Below are 15,045 nucleotides of genomic sequence, written 5' to 3' on the forward strand. Positions count from 1 at the left end.
GAATCTTGACTAAATCCAAGACTAAAACTTAGAACAAGATCATTTTTCAATGATCGAGTCTCATTTGAATCCTTGTTTTTATTTGAACAATCTTCAACATTTTCTACCCAATAAAATTATAAAAATCATATATGAATAAACAATAATTATAAACACAATTATATATGAATAAACAATAATTATAAACAAATTACCTCCATCTTTATTTTTATTTGAACAATCTTCAACATCTTCACCTTCTCCATCCTTCTTTGCTACAATAATTTTATCAACAGTACGATCTGAAATTACTTTATTCATATGATCATCCTCACCCAAATTTACAGTCCCTAAATTATTAAAATCATAAATGAATCATCTATAACATATTTATATATATTTTATGTATTAAAAATACATAAATAAATACTTACCATCATCAATACCAGTCAAATTCAAATTCACATCATCTTCAACTAGTTTCTGATTTAAACAACCATCAGTACCTATAAAATTCAAATATTAAAAATTAAAATCATATATGATTAAACTATATATAATAATAAAATATGCCTACCTTGATCCAAAGTTTTAAGAAAACTTTCAACAACTGGATCGCAAATAAATTGACTAAAAGATACACCTTCCTGGCTATCAATTAGACCCACACTCTTAGTAACATTTTCGACAACAAAATTTAAATTCATGGCCTCTTCTTTATTACATCCACTTCCATTTCCTTGTTCATCATCTTCATCATAATCACCTTTACCTTCAACATGATTTTTACCAATATTGCCCTCATGTGGACCACTTCCATCCCCCTGACCACCAGAACATTTCCCTTGATCATAATCTTCAACATTTTCATCATCATTAAGAAAATCATTCCCATAATCTTCATCATTAACTTGAACAAAACCAGGTGTTAATATTGGTTCTTTATAATTTTTGTGAAACATAACGGAAATCAAAACTTTCTGTGCTTAAATCTTCAACAGGAAATAATAATTTCCAAATTTTCAAATTTTGACTTTGAGGAAACTTCAACACTCCCTCATCTATCTTTACAACAAGATCATTTTTCAAATCCTCCATCTTCTGATACATACATGAAATTTTACTTTCATACACCTACATAAGAAAAAAGATACTTACAACTAAAATACTTAAACATAAAAAGTCATAAATGAATAAACTAATTAAATCATAAATGAATAAAACTATAGAATTACCTCCACATCACTAACTTTATTAACATCAAAATCTTCTTCATCCTCATCACATAAATCCTCTTCACCATCAGATTCAACCTCATCACCACCAGATTCCTCCTCATTATACTCAGATTCTTGAAATTCTTCTTCAACATATGCTTCATTAACATATCCACATCCAAATCCTCCACTCTCTTGTAAAATATTCTCAAGAAACCTTATCTTCTCTGACGTCCAATAAAAAATAGTTAGACGTTTACGTGTGACTTGCAAATGATCAAACTTTAAAGTATCCACATACAACAACTACAAAAAACATATATAACATCATATATGATTTGGTTGTGTAATATATAATTAAACAAAAATTATACTACATAATCATATATGATTATATGTAATAAAATCATATATGATTTATTATAAAAACAAACATATTTTTACAACTAACAAGAATAATAAATATCAAAAAATAACTCACGTACCATAAGGTATGCTGCTGGTCCATAAAAGAAAGAAGATTCTTTCTCTGGATTGTAAACCTTCTTCGTCCTTACCAAACAATCCACAATGTAATCGCACCAGTCAATGCTACTTAAATCAGTATCTCTTCTGATTAAATATAATGGATTCAGATTACATTTACCCATGCTTGTAGACTCACAGAAAGTATTAATAAAAAGAACCAAAAAATTGATTCTGAAGTTGTCATCCGCAACACTAGTTTGAACAAGTTCATTCTTTAGCTGTTTCAATCTCAATTTATCAATATTTTCATACTGTTTCTTCCACTCAAACATACAACTCTCTTCATTATTCTCCGAAATGTAATCCATTTTTGAAAGTAATGAGCCACTAGATGGTAATCCTAACATCTCTTGAACAGACTTACTATCAACACTAACTTCACAATTATCAAACTCCACCTTCAAAGATTCAAAATTAAAATGATCAAGAACATAATAAACAATCTTCAACGGTACGTCAATCATCTTCATCCCTAACAAACTCCCAAATCCCATAGCCCTAACACAATTCTTCTGTTCTCTACATAAACCTTAAATAACACCCAACAATGACCCGGGTGAACATCTATTCTTCAATGAAGGAAATTCTTTTATAACAGCAACTTTTTTTATCTTTCTTCAAAACTTTAGTTTCTCTCTTTGGTTTCTTTGAAGATCCAGGACGACTCTGAAAATCTGAATCATCTTCATCAGATAGTTCATGTTTTTTACTTACAGTTTTGACCTTAACCCTCAGCTTCACTTTTGGTTGTTCAATAACTGTTTTTTTGGATGTATTTGAACGCGTTTGCGACACCTCATTCGCCTTCTCTCTTGTGGAAGATGACTGTGTCTTCCTTGAGCTATCTACATTCCCTTTTTTAACTACAATTTTCATTACAAACATAGTGTTAGTAAAAAATAAAACATACATTTATCATTACTATTCACTAATGATTATAAACAGACGTATAAAATCATTTATGATTAGAACAATAAATAAAAATACAAACTAAATGTTATATACAATCCACTTAAAAGAACCACAAAATCAGTTATGATTACAAAAATAACTTTATATTCATGTTTGATACATAAAAATACATTTATCATTACTATTTACCAATGATTATAAACAAACGTATAAAATCATCTATGATTAGAAGTAAAAATAAACATATAACTAAATGTTATGTTCAATACACTGAAAAAATAAAAAAATCAGTTATGATTACAACAAATAACTTCAAACATTAAGTTATATGTTTATTTCTACTTCTAATCATAGATGATTTTTTTGAACTGTACCTTCGGAAATAACATCACTTCTACCGCATTCAATATTTTTTTTATTTTTGAATATTTTTCGAACATAGTTTCTTTTGAAATCCTTATCTGTGAAAATATAAACAAAAACTTACATAAAAAACCACCACAAACAAACATAATAAAAAACATATCAACTCTAAACGAGACAATCATCAAAATCAAGTTAAAATGACGAAAAACCTACTGAATCAAAACAAAAAACACCATTATCAACATAAAACGACAGTTAAATAATTAATAAAAACATGCATTATCAATAAAATGAAAAATAACTCGCATTCTAACCTTTCATTTCGATTAAGGAAGATGCGACTTCGTTTATATTTTCTCCTAAAGACATTTACTGATTTCTCAATAACAGGTAAGAAACGAAAACTAGGGTAAAATGAGATAAAGAAAGAAAAAGAGGGTTTCCTGAGAGTTCGAATTGAGACTTTTATCGAGAAAGAAAAGAAAACAATAGGCGGTTACAGTATCGTAGCCTGCAAAATTCATATCAATCTTTGTAAAATTACAACAATAGCCCCACAATCGTAAATTAACGGCGTTAGTTTAATAAGTTACCAACATAATTACAAATATGCCACCGCATAGTTTCAAAAACAAACATAAGCAAATCAAACGGTTATACACATATCTCACAATCTCTAATTTTTTTTTATCTTAAGGAACCAACATCTATATATATATATATATATATATATATATATATATATATATATATATATATATATATATATATATATATATATATATATATATATATATAAATGAATAGTTTTAATCTCCTTTTGCCAAGTGTCATTCTAATACAACTCCTCAATAATATTATGTCATGTGTTATGTAGATATATTAGACAACTCATTTCAAAATTCAAATTTACATTTTCTAATTATATATTAAATTTGAAGTTATAATAACTTTAAAATTTTTATATATTTCTTAATTAATAATTTATTTAAAATGACTTATTTAAAATAACTGATTAATAATTATAAATTTTTATTATAAAATTTAATTAATTTTATAACCGTGGTTCCCACGGGTTATAAACTACTATATATATATATATATATATATATATATATATATATATATATATATATATATATATATATATATATATATATATATATATATATATATATATATATATAGAGAGAGAGAGAGAGAGAGAATGTTAAAATGAAAACAATTATGAAATTGAGAATGCAAAAACAAATCTAGGGCTACAATTTAAATATGCTGCAAAAACCATATATTATATTTGTTGGAACCTAATATTGGACGACGTTTCACAATTACTTGTTTCTATAGGGTTAAAGAGATGATTTGATTCGATTTCCAATTCTTTTTTATTCCCCTATTTTGGTGTCATTCTCATATTCTTTTGATTTTAGACTTCCGATGATTTTCTTCTCCGTTCACAATATAGTTGAACGCGTACCTGACAAATTGTGGGCTCGAAAAATAGGAACAACAAATGTTTTCTATCCAATTGCAACTATATAAGACCAAGCACGAAATTTTAGCAAAGGGGAGTGGGGGTAGGGACGGATCCACAATAGATCCTGGGGTATCTCGGGATGCCCCTAAAAAAAAATTCAGTACTGTAATTTTTTTAGAAAATTTTTGTTGCATATATACATAATATTAATATATTTAGTGAGATAATAACACAAGTTGTAGTTGTTTCGTATGGTTAAGGTGTTAGGGGATGTTTTTAAAGGTAGTAAGTTCAAATCTTCTTTCAAACATTTATTTTATTTTACATTGAACTTTTAACTTTGAGGCATTGGCGAATCTAGAACTAAAATCAACGTGGTTCCTTATATAAATGAAATGGAAAAAAGTATGAAAATGTAGGTCTTTTGGCAAAAATAAGGTAGTTCCGTATGTTTTTTATATAAAATTGTTGTATTAAAAAAGAAAAAAGGTAGATCCTAGGACCTACCTTGAGTATGAATAGCTACGCCCCTGCTTTGAGGACCCTATTTCAAATTTTGGCCCTTATACGGGTGTACTTTATTTTGTTTATCAGTTTTTCAACTTGTTTTTTAAAATATTAAAATTGTCTCATATCGGCCATAACATGAAAATAGCTCCTATACATATGTTAACACAAGCTTCTTAATTCTCAACAAGTTAAACTTTTGAATGAGTTTGGGTTTAAACCCAAAACCGAGTTTGGAAAATCGAGAAACCAAATCCATCGGTTTGGGATACCCCTTTAGTTAGACCATGGCTCCGCCACTGCGTGGGGGGTCGCCCATGTTGTCCACCGTTGGGAATGGATGTGCCCCTGAATGCATGTTTGTTAACTATATAAATATGGAAAATAATATGTATTTTTTGTATACCGTTGTGTCTCATACTGTATTCTTTTAAATACATATGAACTTATAATGCATCTTCGCAAAATTTAGGATAATGTATTCTTGTAGAATAATGTGTTTGTATACCATAGGATACTATTAAATGTGTATTTACGTAGGATATTGTAGTCTGGTAGAATACAATACTTATTTGATTTATAATGTGTACGTGTACGAAATTGTATTCTTGTATAATAGAATACAATACAATATATAAAAATAAGTACTGTTTTAAATGTGTAGAAAAGTGTGTGTATACTATAGGAGTTGCGACCGAATTTTTCGAAGATGTTTTTGATTTGTGAAAATCTTACAGCTTTAAGAGAGACCACAATAATAAATTTGGAAATTCACAACTGCACAAACAGAGGTTACAATCATTAATATTTCAGTTTATATTTTAGGTAATCATGTAACTAATCACACCAACTACTTTCTCATTATATAATCCTCCTAATTCGTAATACCCTCTCAATCAAGCACCTTCATAAATTTATTGTTTATCGTACCACATAATTCACATATGTTGTAATCAGAGAAAATCTTTCTAAATATTCTTGATACAAAAATTGCTGAATTAATTAATAAAAGAAAACGAATAGAGATATATTCATTTTAGCTTACATTCTTTGAAAGGAATACCAAGCTCAAGTTCCAATCACTTTTCAAATCAGTTATTCCTCAAAAAGCTATTGGCATATCAAACAAATATATACTAACATGATGCCTTGATACCTTCTACACATTCACTTGATGTTCTTCACACATTCTAACATCAACTTGTAAAGTGCAAATCCTCCTCTGTGGCACCCCGGCATTTTAGATGCCATGTTCTCCAACTCACTCTGATATTTATACACATTTAACATCAGTCACAGTCACTTTTGTCCCGTTAACATCAGTCTCAGTACCAGTATTAGTCTGACAAAGGGACCATAAATGACCATTGCTTAGACATCAATTAATTTAAAAGGATGAAATGAGAACTCACGGGTTGTATAATATAAAGTTTTGTTGACTCGAAGCCATCTTGTGCACTGGAATAAAGTTGTTGAACTTTTGTTGATTCAAGATTGCACTTGATGAAGAAAAAAGCAGTGGGTCTTACATTCAATACCCTACGCGATATCCCAATGAATAAAGGGTCGCTCTGTATCAAATCAAATAACCAAACTAAGAGGATTAATTTGGTATTAGTTTAAGGTGAGAAAATCAAATGAAGAAAACTTGGGAGACCTGATTGCAATAAAGAGAAATATTATATTCTTACCAATGTTGAAGCAGGTACTCCTATTTCTTCAACAACTTCACGGATAATGCTGTCAAACATCTCTTGTGAAATATTTCTGTTTCTCAACTCTGAGTTTTCACACTTATGGGATGTAATTCCAACTTCTTCTGGCTATCAATCATAAAAATATATAATTCGCCAAATTTACGTTTTATTATTTTGAAAAAAAAAGTAAAAAGAAAAAGATTGTTGATTTGATGTACCTCGGGATGCCCACCTGGAAAGACCAAGTATCCTGGAAATTCTCCAACATTATTACTTCTTTGGAGCACAAGTATCATATTATCAGATGTCTGTACAATTGCACCATTGCCTAATGGACTAGATGTGTGTTGACACTGCTTACAATCATCTAAAAAAAGATCATGTAACATGAAAAGTAAAGGGTATGATTGGATAATGATTCTTGAAAGTTGAAACAGCAGGTGTGAAAATGTATGATGTTTTTACCTTCAGATGCCACAAGAAATCTTTCCCATGAAGGATTTAAGTTTGTCCCCATAAAAGTCCTGAAATAGTAACATATTGTTTCTAGGGTGAGAAAATGATACAGATTATACAAAAAAAAGGTATACATATGGAGATTGGAGAGAGAAGAAGAGAGAACCTATAATCTGTTAGACCAAGGTGAAGGCATACATGAGGTTCAAGGCCACTGTGTCCTCCATACTAAGTTGCAACAACCATTAAAGAGTAAGAACAATGTGTATGATACTTTCACTGAATGTAAGATATTCAATTACTTAAACAGCTGAATGTGTTAGAACTTAGAAGGTTGATTAAAAAATAAATCTACAAACCCTAAACTTTTTCCCATTGAACAGTGATGTGCTTTGTTGAACCTTCTGATCCCATATCTGACAAAAAAAAGGAGAGAGAGAGAGAGATGAAAGAGGAAGAATATTAGCTAGATATAAAAGATATTGTCCTTCGAATCAACAGTAATTGTCATTTATGCAAATCTTATACGCCACTGACAGAGGGATTATGATCTTGATGTATATACTAATTCAAGACATTTACTTTTGATTTCACTACCCTCAACAGGAAGATTTGAGTATGCCACTGGCCTAGTACATGATTGAAGTGTAACAACCAGATTCCTTAATCCTTATTAACTCTTCCCTATTACAGTATAGTATATAGTATTATTCGACCATTATTGCAATACTACGAATATGAGTTGAAGAACAACGGATTATATCATCTATGTTAGGGTTTGTTTCTTGCACAATGTTTGTGTCTACCTGGAGCACCAAAATTCAATTGAAAGCAAAATTAACTAGGAAAAAGAAAACTAACAGGGAATATATGATGCAATGAAGCAAAGCAATAAGAAGAGAAACATTAGTATGAACACCTCAGAAATGGAGTTATCTAAGTCAATGTCCGGATGAGGAACTCTATCGTACGATTCGTCGAAGTTCACCGACACCTAATTAAAAAGTAAAGATATCACAAATTGTTATCAAACAATAACTTAAAATGACTTCTTTAAAGAAAATCGATCGGGAAAGTTACTGTATCTGATCATAATAAGGAAAATCGAAGTTTTACCTGTGAAGAAGAGAGACCAGAGGGACATGAAAGGAGAAGCTTGAACGCATTCTCCATGATCACCTTCCCAGCTTCCACAGATCTCCTCACAGCATGAAAGCCGATCTCCAGTTGGTTTAGGCTTCGTTTTGTGTTCGAATCGAGTTGGGTTTTACGGTGAGTTGGACCACCTTGAGTTAACAGCGAGTTAATTAAGTCGAGTTCGTATGATTTTTAATTTATTTATGGAAAAGTATTAAATTGAGTAAATTACAATTTTTGGTTCATGTGTTTTAAGTCTATTTTTTGAGTTTTTGACACGGATAGTCCTTTTTTTTACATGGTTGGTACCGGTCCTTTCCGTTAAATTTAACTATTTAATTGTTACAATCGTGAATATAAACATTTTACCTTCAACCAAAATTGATAACTACTCTAATTACACGGACCAAATAGTAAAAACTATAAGAAAATTGAGTAATCTAACCAATTTTTTTGTTTATAAAAAAAAAAGAACCAAGGTTATAGAAATTTTGAAAAATGACCACATAGCTCATAATGGGTGTATTTCGGATCCATCTTTTTAAACGGGTCACCCACTTATATGATCACACCCGTAATTGTGGTCCTCCTATATATTATTCTGTATTTCGAACAATACTCCAAAACACCCATTTCGGACTTGCCGATGTTTCGAAGTTGCAATTGATCATGCCAACGAAAGGAAAGAAAAAGATGGGCATGTACCGTAGAGTTTTTCGTATTGTAATTAAAAAACAACGAAATGAAAGACATGGTAAACCTGCAATATCTAAATGGTCCACACCAACGAAGGGAAGGAAAAGGTTGTAATGTGTGGGAAAAAATGTTATATTCTTTTGTTTTACAAGAAATTTGAGAAGCAATCCAAAATTTTGATAATATATGTAAATAGATTGATTACTAGAAGTATAATGTGGAGGTTGAAACGATTTGAAGATCAATTTGATAGGATCAAAATTATGTTTGGTACGATGTGATTTGAAAGACATCCTATTGAAACTTCTAGAAACAAACACTATTATGAGATTATGAATAAGAAATATAGTGTTCTGATACCATGTTATGATTTTTGTATCAAATTTGATTAAGAACCAACTAATGAGAGGTATATTTGGAAGTAAAAAAGTCGTCGATGATATATTGATTCAACCGATAAAGATGTGTGCATGAATATATAATACGATAATATATGTAGAGTTAATAAATGTCTCTCCAAAAGAGTCATTATGGAAGGATTGTAAAAGAGAAAATATAAACAATTAAAAGACTGTGTCTTAATATGAGATACGTTAAGAGCATGTTCGACACGGATCGTTTGGGAGCTTCTAGCTTCTAGCGTTTGATAAAACGCTCCGTTTTGAACAAAAAATCTCGTTTGACACTACAAACATTTAACGTTTAGTTTAACAAAACGTTCCAAAACCAAAAACTAGCTCACATAGCGTTTAACAAAATGTTACCAGCTACCAACTAGTTTTACCGAACACACCTTAAAATTACAAAAGCTAAAGAAACTAATTAAGAAATTACCACTAATTATGGTAATGTATAAATATAATCCCTAAGAATCCGGGACTAGTATACGCTAATAAACTCTTTGAAAAATAAGAAAAACAAAAAAAAAAAACAAAAACTGAATGTGTAAATGTTTCGAATTGATCACAGTATTTGATCATACTACGGTATTATTTCAAGGAAAATCAGTATTTTTATTAGTGAAGAAGAGAAACAAGATGGACATGAAAGATTGAAAGGGACCGGAAGCTTAAACGCGTTCTCCTCACACAATATGAAAGTCGATCTCAGCTTGGACTGGGCCTCGTATTGTGTTCAATTGGATTTGGGTTTTTATGGCCGAACCATTTAAGTTGACAGCGAGTTAATCAAGACCAAATTCCGCCAAATCATAAAAAATCAATTATTCCAATCTTTGGTCAATATGGAAAAGTGAAAATTGTCAAATTCTTTTGTATTTCACACACAAATTTTCATAACATCACATAAACATGGAAAGCATAGAAATAGAAACCAAACACACAGACTTATACAAACTAATACGCAAGATACACATGAAACTGAAGCAGTGTCTCAGTTCCATCATTATTCTGCTGGTTTGTCCCTTGAAAAGTCTTCACCACCGCATGCCCTTTAGCATTCACATACTTCCCAGTGCCACCCATCACCGCCAGCTGGGACTCCGCCACCGCACTCCGGTGAACCCCCATAAAGCTCAAACTATCAATATAACTCCCGTGCATAAACATCACAGTAAACGCCATCGTCTGACTCTTCCCATCTATGGAACTCGAGACATAATACCCTTGAGCCTTTCCGATCAAACCAGACCCAAGCTCGTGTCCTTCGGTCAACTCATCGTCAATCACAGTCAACGTTCCAAACATAAACTGTTGCAACGCGTTCCCTTGCGGGAGCTGTCCACCAATGGAAGCAAAAACATTGTTATTGTTGTTGTTGTTATTGTTGTTATTGTTGTTTTGGAAGACATTTGAAGTGGTTCCACCTAGGCCGGTAAGAAACGGGAGATTGTTGTTGTTGATGACTCCGCTGTTTCCGTCGTTTTGCGAGACGCCATTGTTGACCGGGAGATTTGCTCCGTTGGGTTTAGCGAAGGGAACCTGACCATTCAAGGCGGGGTTAGTGACGGCTCCGGTGACTGCTTTAGCTGAGGGGTTTGACCCGCCAAGAATGTCGTGCATGAAGAAGGTGAGTGTGTGGTCGGGACCTTCAACGGGCACCACACCGGTAGTTCCGGTGGTGGTGGTGGAAGCTGGGTTAGGTGGGATGGCGCCCAAGGGAGTGACATCGTCTGCATCGGGTGCAGCTACAGGGATCGCGGTCTCTGGGTCTTCTGTTAGGGTTCGAGCTGCAGTGGTTAAAGAGAAGGTGGTGGTTAGGAGGAGAAGGAAGAGTAATGAAAGACAAGTGAAGGTAGATGTTGCCATGGTCAATTACAGAAGCTGATCAGGGTGTGTATGATTGACTTTGAAGTGGGTATTGAGGAATGAGATGATTTGAATATGTGAAGTTGATGTCTGTTTATATACAGAGGAGATGGAGGATGTAAAGGTGTATGGTGTAGTTGATTACATGGTGATGGAGTGGGTGCCATAAGAGTTGGTGACCTGAACTTTGTGCGATCAATTGCTAAACAACTACCAAAAGGTTCGGTTTATAGAAAGTAAAACCACTCCGACCTTTTGCCACCTTCGACCCTAATCAATTATGAGTTACATAAAAGTTATTGAACCCAAGACCTTCGTTTTAGAATTCATTTGACAAAAGCTGGTCTCATTTAGAAGGTCAAATAAAAGCTATTGATAATCACTACCTAAAATGTATCAAATGATTATATTTACCTAATCTACACAAATAATTCAAAATTACTATAAAAACTCAAAGCATTGAAGAATTTGGGTCGAACGATTGCGATAAACTGGAACGTCAATCTTAGTGTGTTGCAAATCCATGGGCAAGACTACAGATTTGTAAAGATTCAAACAAAATTATAAATCTTGATGAATGATTGTTTGGTTAGATACATACGTATGTCATAATTTGTGTATTGAATTATTAACCATATAACATTTTTTTTGAGTTTTGAGTTTGCCCCATATCAAGCAACGGGGATATCAGCTTGCTGAAACCAAGTCGGTGACAATCACATGCCCACTTTTATCCCCACCGCAAGTGCTTGCAACCAATGCTTCCCAAGACCCCAGATCAGGGCACATTCGTCTTTTCACCATCTCCTCCATAACAAACCAACCATCTTCCATCTTCCCATTCTTAATCAACCCAACAACCAAACAACAAAACGTTTCCACACGCGCACAATGATTACTCATCATCATAGCGTTTAAAACCTTCAACCCCTCATCAAATTCTCCATTTCTACAAAAACCATCAACTATCATTCTATACGTGGCTGCATTTGGCTCAAACCCATCAACCTGCATCTCAACCAAGATCTTGTAAGCTTCCCCAACTTTACTTTCCTTACATAGGTAATTGATCAATATGTTGTACATTACAACATCTGGCTTGATTCGCCTTTTCTTCATTTCAAGAAGTAAAGATTTAGCTTCATTAAAGTTTCCCCTTTTAGCAAGATCGTTCATCAAGATTCCGTAATTCACAAGCCGTGTTTTGCATCCTTGGTATTCCATATCAAACATCATCTTTTTCGCTTCCTTGAACTTTTCTTGTGAGCACAAACACTCCATTAATAAGGCATATGATATAGCATTTGGTTTTTTCCCTTTTCTAATAATTTCATCAAACAAAGTCTTAGCCTCGGAAAACTTGCCCCTTTTACTCCAAAATCCGATTTGACAATTGTAAGTTACAACTGTAGGTTCGACCTCTCTCTCATGCATTTCATCGAACACCTTACGTGCTTCATCCCACTCGCCCTTTGCAAGCCACCCCTTGATCATGATATTAAATGTCACCGCATTTGGTCGAAATCCCATTTTGGAGCAAGACTTGAACATCCCATCCGCATCATTAAACCTTCCATTCTCAAGCAATGTATTGAGAATTGTATTTAACGACTGTAATGAACGGTAGCAATCAAACGACGGCATTTTCCGAAACAATTCGATGGCTTTGTCAGGCAAACCAGACTTTCCGTAATGCTGAATTAATCCGATGAACAAAGCTTCTTTACATTTAACGTTATAGTGCTGGAGTTGTTGAAGAAGGGTTTCGACTGCTTCGTAGTTTCTTCTACGTGCAAGTTTGTAAATGAGGGAAGAATAAGAAGGGTAGTCGTGCTTAAAACCGCCAGTTTCGCAGTAATCGCGGAAGAGAGCGAGAGCTTCATCTGGGCTTTGAATGTCTTTGAGGTCAGTGACGAAAGGTATCCGTTTTCGGAGGAGAGCCTTGGTAGGCTTGTGAGGTCTCTGTTTGTGATAATGGCGAATGAGAGTTCGATTAAAAAACATCTTCCGAAATACATACATGATTACTCGTTTCGTTAATGGAACCCCGTGAAACGAATCAAGCGATCATAGAATATACGATAACCCGTAGAGAAGGAAAGGCGCTGCTGTAATTATCAATAAGAAATCGACACCACAGTTCATCACAACGAATTTGCTTTACCGCTCTTTGTGAACGGGAAACCTACCCATCGTTTAGGCTATGTTTTGGTACTGATTGAAACGCTAGCTGTTAAATAAAAAGCTAGCTGATAGCTGAAAAGCTAGCTGATAAAAAATAACATTTGGTAAAACTAGCTGAAAAGCTAGCTGAAATATATAAAATTACATAAAATGACATGTAGGAGTATGTGTTTCTATAATTAATTAAGAAGTGTATTTGAAAATTTTTAAAAAAACTCCTAAAAAGCTCCTCTAAGTAGCTTTTCAAAAAGCTAGCTTAAAAGCTACTTTTTGGCTTACCAAACACGACAACATAAAAAAGCTCGAAAAATAAACTAGCTTATCAGCTAGCTGTGACGCGTCAAACACAGCCTTAATATTTTTGTTCTGGTTAACCTTTTTTCATAGTTTTTTTATGAATCTAACTTATTAATCTATCTAAAATGTTCACCTCCTCATTTAATTAATAGTCTTTAAACATATTATAATTGAATAGGAAATATTTTAAATTAAGATTATCACTAAAAATTAGTATATAAACATTTAATAAATGAAAAACTATGGTAGAAATAATTAAATAGTTAAATAAATGAAAAACATTTAAAACTACAATATAATTAAGGGGTAAAAATAAAATATGTTAAAAGTAAAAGGGGTTAGATGCTTAAAGCTTTATACTATATTGACCACTCAATATATATTGAGTGGTCGATATAAATACACAAAAAGCAATCAACTCCAATGGTGTTAAATGAAAATAAGTGATGAATCAATAAAAAAAAGTTCTAAAATAAGTCCCCTTTGGAGATGCTCTAAGGTTTTATTCCATAAACATTTTTATTTTAAAATTAAAAAACTTATAACCCAAAAGAGCTAAGGTTATAAAAGCCCTTAAATTTAAAAAAAAATATTTATAACATGTTTTGTTTAACTTGTGTATTTATTGCATTTAATCATGTGAACAAGTGAAGAGTTGGTAATTAGTGTGGCCTTTACATAGCAGGGAAACGAACTTGTCACTAGACCATCACCTTTTGCACGTAAACGTACCCACGGCTCTGCAACTCTCAGGAAATCTGTAACATCTATAAAATTCATGAAAAATATAAACTTTTAAAACCACCCGTAGATCCTCATTGTTTACAAAATAGTTTTCAAAATGTGTTTAATATCGAAGTCTTCCCAAAATCATAAAACAAAACATGAGGAGGTGCACGATCACACCTTCGCCTTCCCGCGATCCTCTAAGGTACCTGAAACATAATCCAAACTGTAAGCCCAAAGCTTAGTGAGTTACCCCAAAATATCAATACACAACAAATAGCATATATACAATAACAACATGCAATGGGTCCATGACTAGAGATGGGCACAAAAACCGGATTGGGCTCTCGGATCCGATCCGATCTGAAAACCGGATTTGGTCAAAACCGGTTTTGACCGAACCGGATCGGATTAAACCGGCCACCGGATCGAAACCGGATTGAAGCTTCGGACATGATTTCGGATTTAACCCCTGATTGAGAACCGGATTCGGTTCAAACCGGATTGAAACCGGTTTTTTTTTACCGTTGAGCAACGGGAATTTTGAATTTTTTTTTTTATAGCCGTTGGAAAGGGGAAAAAACGGCTAGTTTGACTTT

General features: G+C 32.8%; 3 protein-coding genes across 3 annotated transcripts; all 3 read right to left on the minus strand.

The window, feature by feature from the left end:
• Positions 1 to 5,961: 5,961 nt before the first annotated feature.
• NUDT9 (nudix hydrolase homolog 9) lies at positions 5,962 to 8,442 on the minus strand. Its single transcript, XM_079063140.1, has 9 exons — positions 8,256 to 8,442; positions 8,059 to 8,133; positions 7,499 to 7,555; positions 7,306 to 7,367; positions 7,149 to 7,207; positions 6,902 to 7,050; positions 6,678 to 6,809; positions 6,399 to 6,557; positions 5,962 to 6,252 (listed from the first exon to the last, which is right to left on the minus strand). Exons 1-9 carry the CDS (start codon positions 8,310 to 8,312, stop codon positions 6,154 to 6,156), a joined length of 849 nt encoding a protein of 282 aa, XP_078919266.1. The 5' UTR covers positions 8,313 to 8,442; the 3' UTR covers positions 5,962 to 6,153.
• Positions 8,443 to 10,230: 1,788 nt separating this feature from the next.
• On the minus strand, positions 10,231 to 11,328 carry LOC145128810 (dirigent protein 10-like). The gene has a single exon (XM_079063609.1). The coding sequence runs from the start codon at positions 11,237 to 11,239 to the stop codon at positions 10,328 to 10,330; it is 912 nt and encodes a 303-aa protein (XP_078919735.1). The 5' UTR covers positions 11,240 to 11,328; the 3' UTR covers positions 10,231 to 10,327.
• A 451-nt stretch (positions 11,329 to 11,779) lies between these two features.
• LOC145129142 (Tetratricopeptide repeat (TPR)-like superfamily protein) lies at positions 11,780 to 13,422 on the minus strand. The gene has a single exon (XM_079063876.1). It carries the CDS (start codon positions 13,259 to 13,261, stop codon positions 11,927 to 11,929), a length of 1,335 nt encoding a protein of 444 aa, XP_078920002.1. The 5' UTR covers positions 13,262 to 13,422; the 3' UTR covers positions 11,780 to 11,926.
• Between the last annotated feature and the right edge of the window lie 1,623 nt (positions 13,423 to 15,045).

Source organism: Lactuca virosa, chromosome 8, assembly GCF_052849685.1.
Source record: "Lactuca virosa cultivar CGN04683 chromosome 8, Lactuca_virosa_CGN04683_v6, whole genome shotgun sequence".
Lineage (NCBI taxonomy): Eukaryota > Viridiplantae > Streptophyta > Magnoliopsida > Asterales > Asteraceae > Lactuca > Lactuca virosa.